A 21,935-nucleotide genomic window follows, 5' to 3' on the forward strand; every position below is an offset into this window, starting at 1 on the left:
GGGCATAACTTCTGAGCCCATGTCTCTGGTGCCAAGAAGAGAATAAAAGGTCAGTGGTTCCCTTGTCTGGGTAGGGGTCATATAGTCTTGCTTTCACTTGGACCAAGAAGAGCAGGTTCCTTTCACTCCTGCTCCTTTTAATATAGCATGATGTGCTAAGAGCATTCATTGTACTTGGAGTCGTCACCCTATGTTTGAATCTTGACTCTGCTACTTACTAGAAGTAACTGAGAAAATCTCTTTCCTTCTCTCTCCTTTTCTCCTTTCTAAAATAAGAGATTTGGAGAGAATCACAGTCTCTGAATGGACCTCAGTGGTTATCTAGGTGAACAACAATCCCTTCTACAACATTCCTAACAAATGACCATTCAGCTTTTATTTGAAGCCCTCCCATGGTGGGGGACAGGGTAGGGGCCCAAGGCTTGGATGTGAAATGGGTGACTTTGAGACAGTGGCCCTTTCCACTTCGGGACATATCTTATTACGAAGCTGAAATTTCTTTCTGAGCAACTTCCCTTTTCCCTTCTCTCTCCTCCCTGCCTCCCATTTGTTTCTAATTCTGCACCCTAGGCCCAAGAGAAAAATTAGTTCTTGTTCCACAGGGATAGCCTTTCAGACATTTAAAGACTGCTATCATGACACCCTTAATTTTTCTCTTCTCCAGACTGGATAATTCCCAGTTCTACATAGAAAAAATTGATCTTGGGAGTGACATCAATTTCCATTCTTTCATCATACTTTTCTGAACATGTCCCAGGTTATCCAGGCCCTTTCTAAAATTGGATGCCTAGAACTGAACTCAGTACTGCAGAAGTGGTATGACCAGGGAAGAGGGCATAGGAAAATCATCATCTTTCTTCATCTTTAATTAAGCCTAAATTAGAATTACTAGATTTAGCTTTTAAGTTGCACTATTGTTTCATGTTGAACCTGCAGTCACCAAACTACAAGACCTTTCCCAAGGAAACTTCTGTCTAGCCATGTCTCCTCTCGGCTCTTTTATGAAGTGGATTTTTAAAAAGTCATATGTAGGATTTTAAAGACTCGTAATTTGTTCTATTAAATTTTATCTTGTTAAATTCAGTCCACTATTTTAGTCTATTAAGATGTACATTTGGGAAGTTAACTTTCCCACTTTTGTGTCATCTGTAGATCTCATAAACATTCCATCTACATATTTGTTCAAATTCTTAATAATAATTTCTTGGGGTCAGGGTCAAATTGCTGATGTTTTCCATTTGACATCTCTTTTCAAGCTAACAATGACTTGTCAGAAATTCTTTGGGGGTGTGGCCATTAAACAGTTTTGAATCTACCTAACTGGTTTATTATATCCATCTTATTCTCAAGGATGGCACATGAGAGACTTTGTCACATGCTTTGCATTTTCCAGATCTACTAACGTCAAACAAAGAAATAGGTTGTCTGGATTGAACACATTCTTAATGAAGCTAAGCTGGTTTCTAATGATTACCACTTTTTTTCCTAGATATTCACAAACTACTGACTAAGGCTTGTAATATTTTGAAGCATCTGTGATCTTGTCCATGTGAGTAATCCTTTCAGTGGGTCAGATTAAAACTGACCTTCTATATGACTCTTGTCCATAATGTCCCATAAAATCTTCACAGGAGGTCTCACTCAACACACTATGGGCCTCCCTCTAACTCCCTTGACATGGTGTAGAAAGACAGCATGGCTTAGTGGATAGCTGGACTTAAAGGTAGGAATATATGGTTTCAAATCCTACCTTGACACTCACTAGCCATAGTTAACCACTTAGCTGTGTGATTGTGGCACTCACCTCTCTGAGCCTGTTTCACTATATGTATCATGGGATTATGTTGTAATGCCTAAAATAAACTAATGTTTGTAAAGCACTTAGTAAACTTTAAGGTAGCTTGCTATATGTGTTGCTATTATTTTGTGGTTACTGGTTACCAGTGGATCATGTGGGTTCTTCATCTGTTATTCTTTGATCTTGCTAAGTAACTGTCTCATCTTTTTGCATCAGACATGCATGATGACATCCCTTTGTGTTTCTTTTAAACAATTCTTCATTGGTGATATGTTGCGGCTAACTCATGCTGCAACTTAGAAACCGTGATTCCATTTCTTATAAACACAAAGTATATCCAAAAGAATATTTATGCCAAAAAGATGAGCCTCTGTTTTAGGGAGAAGATTGGGGGCATTAAAAGCGCTGTGAAATTTCTCCAAAGCACTTCAGCCTGCTTTCCTTTTACTTATTTATTTTTATATTTTAGGCCCAGTTCATCTGCAATATCTGTTGGAAGACAGACATAGTAACTGACTGTCCAAATGGGTATCGTAGTTCAGATGATAGACATTCTTCATCCTTTTGGTTTTTTTTGGGTGAATACTTACACTGGATTCTTCTGAGTGATTATTGATCTCAGGAAATTCTACAGTGTTCCAGGACTTGATACAATCAGAATAACATCATATGCAAATGAGAGAATCCAGAGAACCGTGACATATCTAGGGAAATCCCTCTTTGATCTGGACCTTGCACTAGTTGTGTCTTCCATAACAATGGCAAACATATCTGTTTTATGCCTCCCTTCATATTAAAAAGCAGAAGGCCATCAAACAAAGTTACTTTTTGTTGTTCATCTTTCAAGAAATTTTGTATGATTTTAACATATACAAGGGACACCTTGTTAGACAGGAGCCTTTAATAGGCATTCTGCTGTTCTAAAAAATGGTATTTTATAGTTAACAGACAAAAGGAATAGGGATTTTGTTATCATTTAACTTTGAGCCAGCTGTGTGACTATAAAGATATGTAATCTGATGAAGGAGTATCATCTGTGAAAGCCTGCCTGCTCCCTTTTCATACCTTCACCAGAATGCCTTGATAAGTGTATCAGTAATTTTTATGAAGATTTCATAGGGACAGGAAAGCAGGCTTTGATATTTTCTTGATAGTCCCTCTGAAATGGTATTTCTAGAATGTAGCCTAAAACTGAGGGTGTTGAGCTCTTTGGACTGTACTTGGTAGACTGCACTCTCTTCCCTTTTGGAAAATCAGGACATTAGTCCTTCTCCAGTTCTGTGACTCATAGACTCAGAGATCACACCTGCCAGCTCTTTCTGTAACCTGGGATCTGATTTTCCTGAGTCTTGTGATGTGAATTCATTGCAAGTAGCTGAGTGCTCTCTTACCATCTCCTCCCTTCTCTTGGGTTTCAGTCTTTGTTAACCATTTTTGTTTTCTCTCTCCCGGTCTGAAGATGATTCTTCTTGGCAGAAATACCAGAAACTAAATAAGAGGTGAATAGTTTTGCCTCCTCTTAGTCATCTCTTATCATTATCCTTTCTATTCACAACAAGTATTATTATTCCTTCTTTGATCTTCCTCTTGCTCTCCATATTTTTAAAAATTCTTTTTTGTCCTCTTTCATATTCATCACCAGTTTTACATTGAGCCTTGACATTTAGCACCCAGTTGTTGTTCCTCATTGGTGAAAAATTAGGTCTAAAATAGAAGATTCCCCTTTTCATTTCTTCCTTTTGATGAAGTTTATCATTGAAGCAAATCATAAATTTATATCTGCTCTGCCCTTGGCAGAGAGAACTTCAATAAAAATCCAGATACTTTTAACTCCTCCATTGCTGTTACTACATTTTGCCACTTGGCAAGGTTTGTGATCTGTTTTTATCTATTCTGTAACTACTTATTCTTTCTAGAACTATCCCTTCAAATCTTAGTGTTTCCAGTGAAGCCAGATTTGTCTCCTTCGATCAGGATCTCTAGTTCAATGTCTGTTTATCCATATTTTGTATGTCTGAGTATAGATATCTAAGGTGATGAATTTTATAGCTGGTGACTTCTTGGATATATTATCTTCCTGTGTTACACCTGCAACTCTTTGAAAAAAAGGCTTGGTAGATATTTAAATAGATTTCCCCTTCCCACTCCATTTTTAGCTTAAATTCCTCTTGATTAGATTTGCAAGATTCCAGGCAAATATAATTTTACCAGCCCTTTTTAGACCAAGAGCCATAATACCTCTGTTGTTAGCTATGGTCCTGAAATCCAAACCCTGTTCTCAGGCATAATCTCCACAAGCTATTCATGTCCTAAATCAGCCTTTCCCTTTAGAAGCCTCTACCTTCCTCTAAACATGTGATGATCAAAATACTACATTTAGCTCTAATCTCTTTCAGTTTCTTACTCAGGATTTCCTCATCTCTAGCAAGCTTTCTAAATTTCTTTGATGGTATCATTGGTTCCTGCATTGATTCACTACAGGTTAGTGATGGTTCTTAAGTCTGACAAATATTGGAAAGCACCCTGGGTCATGTGCCTGTCTACATATAGCTGCCTCTTTATTCCTTAGCAAGGAGCCACCACTCACTTTTTGCTTCTTGCTCTAATGATGACTGGGTGAAGTTCTCTTTCCTAGTGCCATATCACTTTTCATTGGAGAGCAAGAAGCTATTTCTTCCTCTCCAACTCCCCCCTCTTTGGGAAAAACCACATGCCTATTAATTAGACTCAAAATATACCTTCTTCCCTTCCTTTTCTGTATTGTATTATACTTTCCAGCCTCCTGATGAATCAATATACCCCTCTGCCTCTTTGCATCATTTTTCTTCTTTGTTTTTACCTTGTAGCCCTTCTTCTAGGCTTTCAAGGAACACTTCATTCTCCCTGGTAACCTGGAGTGTAGAGAGGCATTCCTCCAGCCCTTTCACCTTCTCCCCTAGGAGGAAGACCGACCTGAACTTAGTGTATTTTTAGCTGTTACTCTTCACCAGAAGAAATAATACAAACGTGATACATGCCTGAAGGTCCTATAGAATTCCCCTTGCCTCCCATATTTTTTGTTTGTCATGTTTGTTTTCTTTATTGTTGGTATCTCTTATAGCTAATTCACGTGGCAAACTGCTTCTCTGCCTTACCTCTCCCTTTCTTTGGCTCCTGAGTAAGGCAGCTGCCTTTGGCAATTAACATATTTTTGCTTATTCCATAGTGCATATTCCAACAGGAGTTGCCATCATCTCAAGCAGAGAAAGAATTTTCAGCAAGGTTTTGCCTTGCTTTAGATGCTACCTTTAGAGTCTACCTTGCATCCTTTATAATACTATACTCAGTTATTTTTATATACATATATTTGTATGTATTATATACATATATACATTTATATTTTATACATATATTTTAATCCATTAGAATGTAAGCTCCATGAGGGTATAGTTTCCTTTTTTGTCTTTATATTCTTAGTATTTATTGCTTAGTAGGTGATTAATAAATGCTTATTGAATTGTTGAATTCCTTGGCAGCAGTTTCTAGGGCAGGAGTTCCTTAACCTGGGTGTGTGAACTTAGAATATATTTTAATTATTAACATTAATGATCCCTATTAAATTTTAACTAAAATAACATTGAATATGTAAATTGTTAAAATAACTATTTTAATATGATTTGTTTACTTGCTGATCCTGTGTATTTAAACACATTATCTTGAGAGTGGGGTCTGTTGACTTCACCAGAGGGCCAAAGGAGTTCAATGAGAACAAAAAAAAGGTTAATAGCACCTGCTGTAGAGGATCTCTAATGTCCCTTCCAGTTTTGGAATCGTCTGGTACTCATTCCAGTCTATGACAACCCTAAGTTCCCCATGTTGTAGGGGAAGCCCTCCTTATCCCAGTTTTGCTGTGTTGTAGATAGAGGATTGAGCGGGAAGTCCTTACTTACTATGATAGTTAATAACCCTTTGTAGACCTGAAGGTTCTCATTAACTTGCCCCAATAATCAAACTCTTTGGGTCTAGTAGAATAGCACTGTCAAGCTAGAGAAGATCAACATGAGAAAAATAAGTCATCCTTATGATTGTGTCCCTTCTTTTGTCTATGTTGGCCAAGAGACAGCCATTGCAGGGGGAAGGATGAGCTTTTTTTCCTACAAAAAGAAGAACTGGCTTTTTTGAATGGTGTCACTCACATGACCAATTCCAGCTATTATGAAAATCTGTAAGGGATTTATGGGGTACTACTTGCTTAGTCAGAATCAACATAACTATCTCATACAACCATTTTATGAAGGGGATAGAGTCCACATTCAGCTGTTCTACTAACTCAGTATGACAATTTGGGCAGGTTCTTTTCCCTCTATCAAGGCCTTCATTTTTCTTACCTGTGAAATGAAAGCTTTGGACTTGATGGTGTCTAAACTAAGGTCCCTTTTAGCTCTAGCATTCTAGAACTCTGACATTGGAATTAGTCAGTTGGATAAATGGGTAGCTGGCCTACATGGTATGATATGAGGCATGTCAGGAAGGACCTCCACTGCCCCTACGTTTCTCTCTACTCTGAAATTCTGTCTATCCCTTTCTTGAAGGAAATTCTCCATCCTTTAATGGAGATGGCATTCTAAGAACCTTAGTTATTAAGTGATTTAGCTCATTTCTTTGAATAAGTTGATTAGAGACTTCCCAATTAGATACCTCCCAAAAAATAGGGTTTGGATAGGGGTTTTTTTTGGGGGGGGGTGAGATGAGGGAGGACAGGGAGGGATGTTACGTAAGCTGGAAGTGGATGATGGCCACCTCATTTTGTCTGTGGAGAATCAAAATGGTAGGAAGGGTAGAAGATACAGTTCAACTACTTCACAATTTGATGTAAGGCCAGTCATTCCTGATATAATCCTATGGGGGAAATCAGCAGCAATGGATCCACAAAACTTTTCTTTTTTTAAGCTGGTAAATTGTCTCCAGGCTGCCTACCCATGGAATGATCCCCAGGAAATAAAATAGATAAACAAATTGTTACTTATTCTGAGACTAGGAACTAACTGCAATCTACCTTCCACAGCACTCTGGGAATCTAAGCTCTGTTCCTCTCCTGGGATGCTTTCCTCCCTTCTCTCTTCCCCACTACTCACCCCAGTCATGTTGGCTACCTGAGTGTGCATGCTCACCTGTGTTTGATTCTTGGTGCTTTTCTCGTGACCTCCTCTTCTTCTTCCCCTATGAGGGAGAGAGGACAGATTCTTCAAACTTGGATGTTAAGGATTATGGGATTGCAATGTTACCCATCAGCCACATCTCCTCACTAAGTCCTTCCCAGGTCTAGCTACCATAGCACTAATGATCTAGGGAAAGATAACAGTGGCTAATGCTTTTTCCTCTCACTAAACCTTAGTAAAGTTCCTTGATTCAGTGGAGTATCTTAGGATAGGATATGCAGCAAGTACCAATAGTTCAAAAGACTTTGTCTTTCCCTTCTTGGCCATATTTACTTTTTTTCTATCTTGTTCTCTCTCTTTTTCCACGAGTTAGACTGTTTTCCAAGGGAAAAGACCTCATTTTGTTTAAAAAAACAAAACCAACTAGAAATTTTTTTAATGTACTAAAGAAGTCGGAGGATGATAGGATCTTTTAATTTAGAGCTAGAAGAAACCTTTAAGATTATCCTAACCTCTTCATTTTACAGATGAGGAAATCAGTTGAGAACTGGGATTTAAACCTGGGTCTTCTGTTACAGACCAGTGTTCGTTCTTTCTTTAGCACACTAAATCTCATGTCCACAATGTAAAATGTCAGGCAAGATAGCTCATGTGAATCTTAGTCTGAAGGCATGTGATAATCTCACTGTCTGGACTAGATATGGAAAATGATAGCTACTTCTGGGTGCCATATTTTAAGGAAGTGAAACTAGAATGGCAGGAGACCAGAAAGCAAACGGGGAAGATGGTTTAACCTGGACAAGAGAAGAAGACCTTGGGGGTGAGGGGTAGGATTTGAAAAGCTGTGATATGAAAGAGGGATTAAATTTGTTCAGGTTGTCTCCATAAGGCAGAATTATTACCAATGGATAGAAGTTGCAGAGAGTTCAACATTAGAACTGATAGTGGAATGGACTGCCTTGGGAGGTGTGAGTTCTCTATTTCTGGAGGTCATGTGGACAGGATTCTTGTTTGAGTATGGATTAGATTAGATGACCTCTAAATTCTTCACTTGTGTCTCTTGAGATTCTAACATTTCTATGCTGTATTCTCAGGCTTCATGTTAAAATTATGTTATTGTGCTGTACTTACGGTGGATACTTCTATTTTTCCTCTTTATTCCATGTTACTCATCTATGCCTCCTAAAGAAGGCTACAGGGGCAGGGCTTTGTCTACCTATCCTTTTCTAAACAGCTTTCCCAGATTAACCTGGTATTATACACTTTCACCTCCCTTCTGACGATCACATCTCCTCCTGCCCTTCCAATTACAAGCACCTATATTACATATGCTATAAATGTCTCTGGGCTAACCTGCATTTCTTTTCTGTGTGTTTCAGACTGTTGTTTTTCTGCTATCCCTGTTGTCTCCCTCTTTTCCTCCCTCCCTTATCTACTATTGAATATTGGGTGAGTCCTTCATTGAAGGAGAAGGCATGGGAAAAGATGGGATGAGACCAATTACACCTTGTTCAAATAGGAAGGACTTGAGCGTACTCTACATAGACATCTACCCCAAGGTCTCCTGCAATCCAACACTCACATAATTGTCTCGGGCTGACCAGCCAGGATAGAGCTGCATGTGGAGCTGCCGTTCCTTTCGGGCCAGTTCGTAGTACTTGGCCTGCTCCTCTCGAGATAGCGCATGCCACTGAAAGGGAACATGGGTGCTGCACAGTGATTATGGGGCCCAGCCAACCTTCCCCTGAAGGACTGACCCTCCTCCCATTAGGAGGGCTCACTCCTTTTCTATTTTCCTGCTCTCCACAGTCTCCCCATCACCTCGTACTTGTGGTCATCACCTCATCTGTCCTTATAGTAGATGGGAGAGAAGAAGAGGTCTACCACTTGTCAACCTCTGCATGGGGGAGATCATCTCTGTCCCCGGGGCTCATGCCCACTGTTTGCTTAGCCAGTGAGACACCAGTGAGTGACAAAGAGGGATGGAGACAGATGATGGAGTAAGAGGAAAGGGGAATGAAGACAGGCACAGATATAGAATTAAGACAGACTACAACAGATGCAGAATTTTAAAAAACAGATGGAGAGGGACAGTAAGAGGAAGATGAAACAAGTCCGGGGGTGGGGTGGCTAGAAATAGAGTGCACATTGCAAAGGATCCTTCCCCCCTCCCCCACTTTTTACATCTTACATCTTTTTTCCCCGTTAGGTTCTCACAGCCTCCTGCTCTCAGGGGCTGACCCGGCTCTTACCCTCCTCCCTAGGATCTGATTAATGGCCGCGCTCTCTTTGAGTGTGCATTCTGCGATGACCTTGGCCCGCATCTCCTTCATGTAAAGCATGAATGCGTTCAAGGGCTTTTTAATGGTGGGCTTCTTAGCTTCTTTCTCCTGCTTAGCTTCTGATGGAGGTTTCCTGGCAGAGGCCATGGTGGGGGTGGGATAGAAAGAATTGAATAAAGACAGCATGAAGGGGGATAAACAGCATCACCACATTTAAACTATCCCCCTACCATACACACTCACTTGGCCAAACTGCTGTAAATAATTAGCCCCTTAGGAGCTGAAAGACCTGGCTTCCAGGCCTAGTTCTGGGTTCTAGTTTCTTCACTATGAAATGAGAATTATTATTCCTACTCCTTTCAGGGAATATTACAAGGATAAATAGAAAAATAACCACGAAGGGCTCTAAATCTAATGTAAATTGCTGCTATACCTCATGCTGTGTGTATGGTTGATGCTGAAAATTTGCAATGCAGTAGGATTTTTATAAATTGGATCCAGCTGAAAACTCATCAAGAAGACAGCGGCTATTATTTATAGGACTACTTTTTGGGAAGTGAAGAGTTCTTTTGTAAGGTGAATCATCCTCCCCAAATTTATTGTTTGCATAAAATTTTCTGGATTAGTTTTGTATAAATTAAGAAGTGATATGCATGTAGTAATAAAGAGGTGAATGTGCTGCTCTAGCCCAGAAAGGGGCAGCATCTGTCCTGAAATCACAAAGCAAGTCAAGGCTATGGCTCATGCTTAGAGCTGAATGAAGTCACTAGGCCAAACTGAAGATTCAGCTGGAGGTGAAGTGGGGTATGACAGCTACCATGCCATATTCCTGATCTCCTTTCTTTCTGGGCACAAATTTTGACTTGAGGACTCGCCTGGCTCTCATTTTCCTCCCTTAGATCTGGTTACATACCCATGAAACCCCGAGATATGATAGGCCACACATATTAACTAGATTCCAGGCAGGTTTACATAGATCCCTGGATAGGAGATCCCTAAAGGAAACTGAGGTTCTTTAAAGTCAGGGAGTGCTCCTAAGAACATCATTTAAGGACTCATGCTTGCACCTATATTTCAGTCACAGCATGGTCCTAGCCATCCTCATTGTAAAAGGAGAAAGGAACAAGAGATACAACTATTGACAAAGCCAGAGCTAATTATGACATATTTCTGTAGGGCCTATAAGGTTTACAGTGTGCTTTCTTCAAAATCACTTTCTTTGGGGTAAATAGTAATATTCCGGTTTATGGATGAGAAAATGGATTCAGAGAAACAAAGAATTTGCCAAGTTACATAGTAAGGAAATGGCAAGAGCTGGGATTTGAACCCAGGTCTTTCAGTTCTGAGTTGAGGATAACATCACTCTCTCCCCTGCTCCCCCAAATCTCTGCTCCCAGCTCACTTACAGGCCCCGGTCGTAGTGCTGTAGCTCCTGCTTTCCTGAGTGGGGCACAATGGCTGGGTGAGGGATGCCAGTGGTGTGCATACCTGAGCCCAGCATCAAAGACGGATGGGTGAACCTGGGGAAGGAGCAGAGAGAGAGAAAGATATCACTGACTGTGCTGGGACTGCCAGCCCAGGGCACTCACTGGGTTTATTGAATCAGGAGGCACAAGGAAGGAATGCCAGAGAGAAGAGGCTCTGAGTGAGACATACGCATATTCCCAAACAACACTGAGCATAGACTCGTCACTCTCCCTACTGCCCCCTGCAAAAACCCCCACACATATGCACAAATGAGGAAACTAATGCTCATCAAGTTGAATTACTTGCTTAAATTCAGTACGGATGGTAATTGGCAATGCTGGCATTTGAACCCGTTTTTGCAGCTTACAGATCCAGCAACCCACTACTGGAGTACTCTGCCTCTCGTACAGCTCTTATTTATGTGGTGCTTTAAGGTAAACAAAATACCTTCCTCACCACTGACCCTGGGAGGTAGAATAGTGCAGGTGTTATTTTTTTCCATTTTACAGACTCAGGTTAAGTGACTTGGTTGCTGTTACACAGCATTTTTGGTGATTAAAGCTTAAATTCCACTTCCTCCCCCAAAGTTACACTGCACATGGTGTTTGGGGGCTGTGGGGATCACTATTGGGATGCTTGGAGCCTTGGTGGCAGAGAAGGCTTGATTCCTGCTGAACTGGGTCCGGAAGACAAGAATGTTGAGGCAGGAAGCCTGGGAAGGAAGCCAGCAATTTTCCTGCCACTGCTAAAGGTAACTGCCAGACTTTCCCCACAAGCCTTGGGTTCTGTCTTCTATCTAAAGCAAAAATGGAGCAGAAGCAAGAGCTAAGCAAGTATACATAAGAGCTGACATGGCGCACACAGGTGAGTTTGGACCTTTTCCAGGCCCCTTCACAGTAGAATGGAGTAGAGATAGTCTAACCGTTTAAACACTGTAAGATGGCAGTAAAGCCCATGGTAGATGGGGCCTAATTCTCCCCGGGGTCCATTCCTTTCTCTTTGTGTCTACTCTGAGATAGGCACAATGCCTCCTAGACATGTCCACATCCAGTAGATGACCTTGAAAGAGGCTGGGCTCTGTGGCCATGTTAAACTAGTTTCCCCTGGGAGTGGTGTGGAGGGGAAGGATAATATTCCTTGGTTGGGTAGATGGATGGAAAGGCTAGACAGACATAACACTGCAAGCTAAAGTCTGCTTCTGAGGCAGGTAGACAAATGGACAGACAGGGCAAGGCCCATGGAGAAAGCTGAAGGTGCCTGGCTGAGCCACCCTGAACACATGGAACCAATGGCCCATACTCACCTAGGGTAAGGTGCCCCCGGGGAGACTGCAGTCGAAAAGTGCTGTCTATATCCACAGGAAGGGGGGAGGGGATAGAGAGGTGGGCTCGCCCTGTGGTCAGGGAAGAGAGAGAGTTCAGCAGCTGCTCTGGCTCTGCTGAGGGTGGGCAGAATGGGCAAGAGAAGCTGGCTTAAAATGTGGCAAGGACAATGGAGAGCTAGATATTTGGGAAGGGCTTCCAGGGAATTCTGGGAAAACATACTGCATCATAGAGTATCAGAGCTAGATGGAAAGTCAGAAGTTATCTAGCACAACTTCTCTAACACAGGAATTCCCTCCTTCAGAATCTCTTAGGAAAATGGAATAGGAGCAGACATTGGCCCTTCTTTCACAGTGTTTATAGTCTGGGGTTAAAGAGGAGATAGAGGGTCTTTCAGCTTCTGTATTCATTCAGGTGCTTCCTCTGTGCTCACCACTTTGGTAGTTGTTGGGGGAGATAATGACTTCAGACAAGACAGTCCCTTCCTACTGCAGTGTAGGAGGGGCTAAGACTTACGTGGATAATTGAGAGTATATTGTAATGTGCAAAAAAGTATGTGAGATTACGGGATTTAGAACTGGAAAGTGGGACATCAAGGAAAGCTTTTGACATCTGATTTAAAGGATTCAACAAAGGGGAAGGGAAGAAAAGGTAAGTATAAGGAAATAATATGAGTAAAGACATAGAAGTGGGAGAGCATAAGGTATCCTTAGGGACAGAGAATATATATAGCAGGATTTGGAGCATAAAGTTGGGTGGATGGGAGTTACAAGATAGCTTAAGAAAGTAAGATGGCACTAGACTATAAATGATCTTGAATGCCAGGCAAAATTTGGATGATATTTGATAGTCAATATTTTTTCATCTGACGAGTAACATAACCAGATGTTTGCAAATGGATGATTAGCCTAGCAGTGATGAGAAACATGGGAGTGTGAGGGGGAGGGGAGAAAGGATGGAGAGGAGAGGAGGAAGCAAGAGAACCTAGACAACTGGGAAAATACACACACACGTGGAAAGAGAGAAGAGGACAGAAAAGATGATGGCTGAGGTGGAATTGACAGGATGGGCAACCAAATAATACATGAGAGCTGAGAGGGAAAGAAATAGAAATACACACACACACACACACACACACACACACTCACTCTCAACCCCCCCCTCCCCCCACCATGGCAGTGGGAAGAGAGAGGACATACAAAAGATATGAGAGGGAAAGAAATCCTCAAGGCTTTGAATACAATATAAGTGGTGGCAGTGCCACTGATGAACATATACTTGACAACTAATAATGGAGAACTCCACTTCAAAAGGCACACCTCCCCCACCATAATCCCATTGCTCCACTGTTAGACAGCATGATGGTTCTGACCTGCCAAGGTTGGGCAGAGGATTGTGGGACAATGCCAATTTTTTTTTTTTTTGCTATGTTTTGCTGCAGTTTGTTTTTTTTTTTTAAACTTTTGTATTCTTAAAAGGGATAGCTCTCTAGGAGGGGGAAAAGGAAAGGATACATTTGGAAATGTGGTTATATTAAAACAACAACATTTAAAAGAAAATTTTTTAAAATGTTAAAGACTTCCTTGTAGATTGGGAGAGGGGCTAGTATATTATTAAGCACCTACTATGGGTCAGACACTGCTAAGCAATGGGGATACAAAGAAAAGCAAAAATAACCAGTCACTTTTCTCAAGGAGCTGACAATCTAAATGGGGAGATGATGCAAAAAAAATGTACAAACAATATATACAGGATAAACTGGGGGGTGAGGGAAAGCACTAAGATTAAGGAGGATTGTAGACTCAAACATACGATCCTATAAGATAAGGTATTTTCCTTGCTTCTCTTCACCACAAGGGGACAGCAAAGGCCAAAACTGACAGTTGAAAACTCATTCTCTACTAATTGGAGACTTCCCTTTGTGTTCCCTGAGTGGCAAATGCTGTTAGAGAAAAGGGATCCCCAGGCTGCTCTGTTCAGACATGCATCTCCAGTACCCCCAATTAGCCTTCATCTCTATCTACTTTGTCCAGGAAAGATTTTTACTTCCTGACAGAAGCAGTTGTTAATGGAATTGGGGCATAAAACCATGGGATTTTAAAATCTGTTAGGGATTTTATAGAATAGATCATTTAATCCACCTGCTTTCTTTTACAGAAGGTGAATTTATACCTTGAGAGAAGTGACTTTCTCAAGGTCACACATGCTAAAGTTGTATCAGTCCCCTGACTTCAAATCCAGTGCTCTTTTAACTTATACTTGGAGGCAGAGTAAAGGAGGGTAAAAGGAAAGAGGAGAGTTGGGTCATGCAGGAGCTTACCTTCCTAGACTAATACCAGTACTGGATCGCAAAGAGAGTAAGACCTTTGTAAAAAACTCTTGTGCCTACAGACATTTTACAATGGACACAGAACACAACTTTGGGACCATGGGCTAATCTCTCCTTAACCTCTTTGGGCCTCAGTTTCCTCATTTGTAAAATGAAAATTTGCAAAAAAAAAAAAATTTGTTTAAAAAAAAAAAAAAGACTAGATGTCTTTGATGTCTCTTCCAGCCCTAGACTTTGTAAGTATTCGGGATGGGATTCTTTTATGCCTATGTGGGATGGGAGGCAGCACTCACAAAGGTTCTCAAGTATTCGATTTTTCTTCATACACTGCTCCAGATCCAGCTTCCCCTGGACACACTGCTTTCACTCTTCCTCCCTCTCCTCACTTCTTCCAGCTGGCCCTTTCTCAGCCCCACTTAATGAAGCATCTACCTCTCCCCTGGAAGAGCATCCTAGGAGATAGTAACAGACTGAATTCTGCAGCCTAGATGGTTCTTAACCTCTGCAGACAGCCCTGGACTCAGCTCTGCTATGTGATTTCAGGGTGGGGCTCTGGAGAAGCTGCCCATCGTTATGAGTAGTCCAGAGTTTGGGGGTGGTGGTAAATAAGCCACATCCTGTGTATTTCAGAATGGGACCAAATGAACTTGCTCCTGTGACCCAGATTTGAATGTGTATTATAATAGCAAGTTCCTCTACGGAGTGAAGGGCTGGGGCCTGAAATCAAGGGGACCTGGGAAGTTTGGAAAAGGCATGCTTCCAACTATGGGAGGAAAAAGGGAAAGAAATAAAATCCTACAAGAGTACCTCCCCAGGACTTTCTTAGCTCAGTTGACTCTGAGAACCCTTGGATTCAGAGGATCACATATTTAGAGAGGACATCTAATCTAATCCCCACATTTGACAGACAGATAAAGAAACCAAAGGCCAGAGGAAGCCTGGAACTCAAGCAAAGGGATTTGCCTAAGGTCACATAGGCAAAGTATCAGAGCAGAGATCCAAATCCAGGCTCCCCAATTCTAAGTGCTTTACACCACAGATTTCTGTCTTGCCTCTTCCTCAGCGGTGCCAGATCCAGGAAATGGATTTATGGATTTCAGACCTCAAGTGTGCCAACCCACTCACCCTCAATTGGAAACCTCCAAGAAGTCTGGAGTGAGGGGACAGTTCTACCTCCCATCCTTATCTTGGAATGGGACCTAGTCCAATCTGAGAGAACTAGGAAGTACTAGAGCTGAGCTGGGAAGGGCAGTGCTCATTGACTCAGGCAGTGGAAGCCCTCTCTTTGGGAGTTCTACTGAATGTTCCTGGGGCATTGCTCTAAGGACACTCCCCCTGAAGCCCTCAGAGTTCTGGACCCATCTTTTCACCTCAATAGAGCAATCACCACCAATTCCCAGAAAAGTGAAGGGACTTGGCTGAGATCACCAGGCACGGGGAAAGAAGTAGAGTCTGATCCAAACCAAACTTGACCAAGTGCCTGCCCACCAAACCAAGGTAATTCTTAGTAAGGCAGGAATCTGAGATATAGGAACAGGTAACACTATCTTAAGGAGACAAAGCAGCATTCTCCATCCTGAAGGCCGTTCTCCAGGCACAAGGAAACAGCACAGAATGATTTCCCCCAAAACTGGAGGCAGACTTGACAGGCTCTTGTGCAGGAAGGCAACTCAGATAAACCCTGTTCCTTTTGGATCTTGGATCTCTAGATTCCCATTCTGGGAGGCAGTGAGAGGCCAAACCTGCTCCTGAGTACATCTACACTAGCGGAAGGTTGGACTAGACCCCAAACCCTGCCCTCTGGGAGCTCAACCTGAGTGAGGCATATGAAACAGAAGCAAGTCCTATCCTTTGGGAATTTGTGTAGTCGGTGGAGGGGAGAGACCTAGGCTTACAGGTTCACACTTGTAAAGTGTGAGATTAGATTAGAAGGGTCTAAGGGTCTTCCCAGCTCTGAGATTCTGATTGTCACTGTCTGACTCTGTCTTAAACATAGTAACAGCTGCTAGGTGGAGTGAATGAATGAATGAATGAACACACCAGTTCACTGAGGCCAAGATCTCTTGAGACTAGAGTTTACTCTGTAGGACTCAAGGGGACACTGGGGAGCAGAAGAAAAAAAACAAAGGTCAGTCCCCCTCTTCTCTATCCATAATCCCTAAAGAGTAAGAGTGTGCGGGAACAATTAGGGGCTTCTGCAGAGATTTAGTCTCCTGGCTCGGACCCAGGTGAGGAGTTAAAAAGGCTTTACTTCCATTAGATCATTTGAAGGGAGAAGGAAAGGGTTGTATGGGACTAGCATTCACTAGCTCTAGGATCCCAATACAAGCTGAGAGATAACTTTAAGAACCAGGCCAGGCTGAGGGGATCACCCCTGCATATTCTTTGGGAGGAAAGAAGCATTTTTCTCTAAGTGACCAAGACACTTTTTTCTCCCTATTCATTCTGAAGATGAAGAGTTGTGAGAGAATCAGCAAATGGGACCCTAGTTATTCAAAGCATTAGTGAAATGCGAATGATTCTGAAAAATTACAGAACCTTAGAAAGTGATCCCAGGGTGTCTAGGTTAATCCAATAGGCCAATATACCCCTTCCTGGGCCAATAGCCCATCCTTCACTAATCCTTTTCTTGGCCACTTACTTGGTGTGAGCTTAGGCAAGTTTCTTTGTATCCTAGGCTAGCAAGTTGGACCAGAACATAGAAATTCCCTTCAGACTCTAAATTGATGGTACCTACACTTCCATTTATGTTGATACCACTCCCATTTTAGAGATTCAGATATTGAGTTAGAGGAAGTTAGACTTAACTAAGATCCTGTAAATTCTGGTCTTTTGACCAGCACCATTTTTAGCCTACCACAAGGCTCTCCACAGTAATATTAGAAGGCCACAGAAGCCTAGGAGCCAGCAGCAGGGCTTGCTTCTTTTCTACCATCTATTTTGTCCCCTTCTCTGGACATATGCACTTCTATCCCCTTAGAAATTCCCACTGTGACCCTCTGGAGAATTGGATTTGTGATTTCCAGTATGCCTAAGGAACTTGCATACAGAGTGAAGCTTTTTAAATGGTCATAGAAAATACATTTTTGGACATGGCCAATGAGGTGATTTGCTTTGCAGTGTTCTGAATGTTTTCTTCCTTCCTTCCTTCAGTTCTTCCTTTCTTTTTTTTTTTTGGTTTGGATTGAGATGGGTGTGGAGAAACAAGAGGGAGATAAAATAAATGCTTGTTAATTGAAAATAATAATAAATTTTTAACAGGAATATGAGCTCCTAGCAAGAAGGGATTATTTCATTCTTTGTATTTGTTATCTCCAGAGCTTAATAAATGTTTATTGATTGGAAAAAAAAATCATAGAAGAATTCACAGTCACTCTCCAGCCAGGGAACTCCCAGATTCAGGGGAAAATTCTTGGCCTGACCAAGTTGGGTTCTAGTGGAAGAGGAAGGTGAGCTGGAGCAGAGGCAGTTGTGGTTTCCTAGGAAACATATGGCTATGGCCTGCCCTTCCCCCTTCTCACCCTAGCTCCAAATCTTTTTATGCACATTGAGAACTGCTCAATACTGATAGAATAAAGCCAGATTCAATTCCCACAAGGAGTTATTTTCAGAAGTGGCTGAGATGTAAAACAAAATACATTAATAAAACAAAATTTTCAAAGAATTTCTGCAGAGTCCCCATAGGGGAAAGTCTCCTAAGAGAGTAAAAGCCATTTTCCTCCCCCAGAAACTTAGCAATGCCAAAAAGCTTCCTTTTCAAGGCTAAGTTAGGATGCACTGGGCAGGGAGGAGAGGGAGCCATAGGGTCACCATGTGTGGTGGTAATAGGCATTTAAGGAAGTATCCAAAGTTCCCTATTGGGTATATGGAGAGGTCAAGGATCCTTGGATATTAGTACTTAGCCTTCCTGCAGGTTAGGACAAAGATGTATTTACAACCTGTCAGAACAATCTGGCCATCACAGTACTTAAGACAGTGGCTACATCCCATCCCCTACCCCCACCTCAAACCATCAATCTTTTGAAGCTCTACATTGCTGTTCACATTGCATGAGAAAGTCCTTGGCTGGAGTTAATCTCACAGTGACATTCCTCACTCCTGAGGCCCTGGGCCTGGCTCTCAGATGCATTCTCAGCCTTCCCAGACCAGAAGGTTTTCTCACCCTCACAGGATCAAAGGACTAGGAAAGGGGAAATCTAATAAGGCTCCTCCTTGATCTATCTCTTCCAGGGCTGGTAGGCTGGAGGAGGAGGGAGTAGAAGCCTGGACCTTGAAGCTCTGAGCCTCCTCCACTGTCACACTCCACAGATCACAGCTCCAAGCTCTGTCCATCCCTCCCCATCCCTCAGGAACAAAGGGATCCTGGAGTCAGCTGCCTCTCCTGCTCTGTAGCTCGAATGCTAGTTGAGCTGGGGCTGACCAGGGTGTGGTAATGGTGACCCTGCCCAGCACAGCAGCCTGTCTGGGTCAGGACCATAAGGCAGTAACACTTCTGAAGGGGTAGCTGTGCCAGCTGAGCTGTGGGAGGGCTTGGCTATGGGCCACACTGGAAGCAGAGCTTCTAGGAAGGCCTAAGGCCTGGAAATGGGGGGATGTGCTTTAGACTCTGGATATATCTGCCATGCCAGACCTATCAGTAAGAGGAAGCCTGGGTGGGGGGAGCTTTGGAGAAATAAGGACAGGGGTTTGGAGTGCTTTGACAAGAGGTGGGCATTCTACAGGAATGTGGACTGGGAGGAGACCAGGCTCTGACAAAAGTTGCAGGACTGAGCTTGCTGAAAGACGCTGGTCTGAGCACCAGACTTAGGTGAACGGATGCATAGGTGCTGTGGATTTAGAAATGGAAGGGGATTTCTAGTTTTAGTTCAACTTGCTCATCTAAGGGTCAGAGAGTCAAAGGAACTTGCCCAAGATAACACAGCCAAGAAGAGGGTTAGTGGAAAATGGCTAGGGCAGATCCAGAAGGGTTGTGTTAGTCTCTGGTTGGCTTAGTGACCATGGGCTCCCATTCCAAGGATCTAGAATTCCTCAGACCAAGAAAACCAGAGGGGCTCAAAGACTGGTGATAGTGAAGACACTATCCACTGTCTTGCCAGCCTCTTGGCCTCCTCTCTAACTCTAGACTCAGGCTAATTATGTAATTAGGGATCCATACAGTGTCCACAGGGTTAAGGGCAGGGTTCTACATGGGCCTATTCTTTCCTTTGTCCTCTGGCTGCAGGTTCTGGCTCCCTTTGTCCCCTTGCTATTTATTTCCTAGGGGAGAGCTCCAGCATGACCTCCTCCAGAAGTCTTGATCACTACTAAATCAAGTTAACTTCTCACGTATGAGTCTTTTATGGCCCAGAAAAATGTGATCAGAGGGCAAGGAACAGGGAGTAATTAGCATCAAGATTCCTTTCATATAGTAAGTCCTTACTCAGAAAATGTTTGATTGATTAACATTAGTCACCATCAGTTAGGATGTTTTTCCTTTTTTCTGACCAGAATCTTCTGCTTTAGGATACATTATAGGATCATAGATTAGGAGTTAGGGATCTTGAGTTCATTGGTCCAAGGCCCTTCATTTTACAGATGAAAAAACAGGCCCAGAGAGGCTAAGTGAGTTTCAAGGTCATACAGCCCAAATAAGTGTCTAATGTGGGACTTGAACCCAGGCCTTCTTGACTCTAAGTCTGACACCCAATCCATTACACTATGCTGCCTCTTTCCTTTCAGGTCATTTCCCCCAATCTCCTTGTAAAGGAAGGATGAATGAATAGAAATAAGCATTTATTAAAGACCTGCTATGTGCCAGCCCTACTAAGCATTTTGCAAATATCTCAATTTGAAGTGCTATTATGATGCCCATTTTACAGCTGAGGAAACTGAGGCAAATAGTGGTCAGGTGATTTGTCAAGCTAGCAAGTATCTGAGGCCACATTTGAACTCAGGTCTTCCTGACTTCAGGCCTACCCCTCTATCCAGTGGGCCATCTACCTGCCTCAGGGTTCTGATTTCTGTAGCCAATCTCTTATGCTAGCATAGGGAGCCTCCTGAAATACTCCCATTTTCCTCCACCTCCATGGTTCTTTTCTGTACATCCCCCACATTCCTGCTTCCTTCACCCTGAGAGGAATCTGAACCAATTGCCATCCTCTCAAAAGACTGGACAGGTCAGAGGAACTCAGAGTTCTCCCACCTTCCAGGTTCACTCTAACAGACAAGGTCTTCTCTTCTAGCTTCTATACCCCCTTCAGCTTCTCCCTTTTCCCCAAGATACTAGAGCTTCCCAGGAACAAAGAAATAGGAAAGTAAATCCGCTCCAAGTCCACCTGCCTTGGACGCCCCCATCCCAGTAACCCCATAGTACGCACAGTTCATACTTCCTTATTTATTTCTTTTTTCACATATTTATGTTCTGTCTCCCACATTAAACTGTCAGCTACCCTGACCACCAAAATCTGAGACTGTTTCCTAATTTCTATAATTTTTTTTCTTCCTCCATAGGGTCAAGGATAAGCTTTTCTCCATGCACAAAGAGTGTGGTATTCTGTTTCTGAGGGGCTGGCCATCCTGAAGCCAATTATTCCATCCCTGGGCATTGGCTATGGTAACCCAAAGCTCACTTTCTGATAAACACAGGAACTCTTGCCTTCCCCAGAGTAAACCAATCTTTTCTCCCTTGCAGTAGGATATTGGAATTAGCCCACCTTGCCTTGATTTCCCAAAGGCTCTGGGTTCACCACAGCTAGGCAGTGGTGATTTAATGGAAAGGGGAAAAGACATTTTTCTAGAGACTGAGAGAACAGGACTGGCCAGCCCCACCTACTTCATGGGTTAAACAAAATTCTCAGCTATACCAAATGAAACAAGCACAGGGATGGGAAAAGAGCTAATAGGGTCGGCACCTTTCATTTTTCATCAGCACCATAGGGAGAACTAGATGCTTTGTAAGTCCCATGAGTAACATGTGACTCTTCTGGAGTTCCTTTACAGAGATGAAGATACCTGTATAATTTTAAACACCATTTCCCCTAAAACTGGTGCTGGGCAATTTTCTGCACTGGATTTTGGGACTGAGTGAAACAAAATGTTACTTTTATTGATAAAAGGAGAAAACTAAGGGACCCTTGGGGAAACTGAGGTTCTCCTGGAGCAGAAGCAGCTTGGTAGCTCCTGGCTGTACTATGGTGCTGTTGATTGAGCCAGGATCTTGGCTCTTTGACCCAATCCTCAGCTGGTGGGTGTTAGGTCAGAGAAGGCATATGCCCCAATTGTTTAGAAACAGTAACACTCCTTAACACTCACCAGCCCATGGTGTGGGAGATCTGTCCAACACCACCTGGAGATAAAGAGTAGAAACTGGAGATGTCGGTGGTCTGTAGTGGGCGGTGGACACCTGGATGGAGAAGCAAGATGGTTTAGAGAAAAAGGCAAGGCAGGGGCCCAGGAGACTATCTGAATGGAGAATTCTCATACACACCAGATCTATGTGGTCTAGATGGAAGTACTGTGCCATAGGGAAGAAGACCTAGACTAGAAGTCAGAACTGTGTTCTCATCCTAGACTTCCCTTGAGAAAGTCCCTTTGGCCCTCAGGTCTCAGGGTCGTGTGTAA

The 21,935-nt window shown here is 42.6% G+C and overlaps 1 protein-coding gene across 14 annotated transcripts in view; it reads right to left on the reverse strand.

The window, feature by feature from the left end:
• Positions 1-21,935, reverse strand: part of TCF7 (transcription factor 7) — a 126,144-nt gene that overhangs the window by 13,091 nt on the left and 91,118 nt on the right. For 7 of the 14 annotated variants that reach the window (XM_072629947.1, XM_072629949.1, XM_072629940.1 and 4 more), the window contains 6 exons: positions 21,627-21,717; positions 11,989-12,078; positions 10,625-10,738; positions 9,189-9,351; positions 8,519-8,626; positions 6,949-6,997 (listed from right to left, as the gene is read on the reverse strand). In XM_072629947.1, coding sequence (XP_072486048.1) covers positions 6,949-6,997; positions 8,519-8,626; positions 9,189-9,351; positions 10,625-10,738; positions 11,989-12,078; positions 21,627-21,717 — 615 coding nt within the window. Of the gene's footprint in view, positions 1-4,637; positions 4,734-6,948; positions 6,998-8,518; positions 8,627-9,188; positions 9,352-10,624; positions 10,739-11,988; positions 12,079-21,626; positions 21,718-21,935 lie in introns of all 14 variants that reach the window. The other 7 variants (XM_072629952.1, XM_072629941.1, XM_072629953.1 and 4 more) reach the window with 2 other exon arrangements.

The sequence above is a fragment of the Notamacropus eugenii genome, chromosome 1, assembly GCF_028372415.1.
Source record: "Notamacropus eugenii isolate mMacEug1 chromosome 1, mMacEug1.pri_v2, whole genome shotgun sequence".
In the NCBI taxonomy this organism is placed as follows: domain Eukaryota; kingdom Metazoa; phylum Chordata; class Mammalia; order Diprotodontia; family Macropodidae; genus Notamacropus; species Notamacropus eugenii.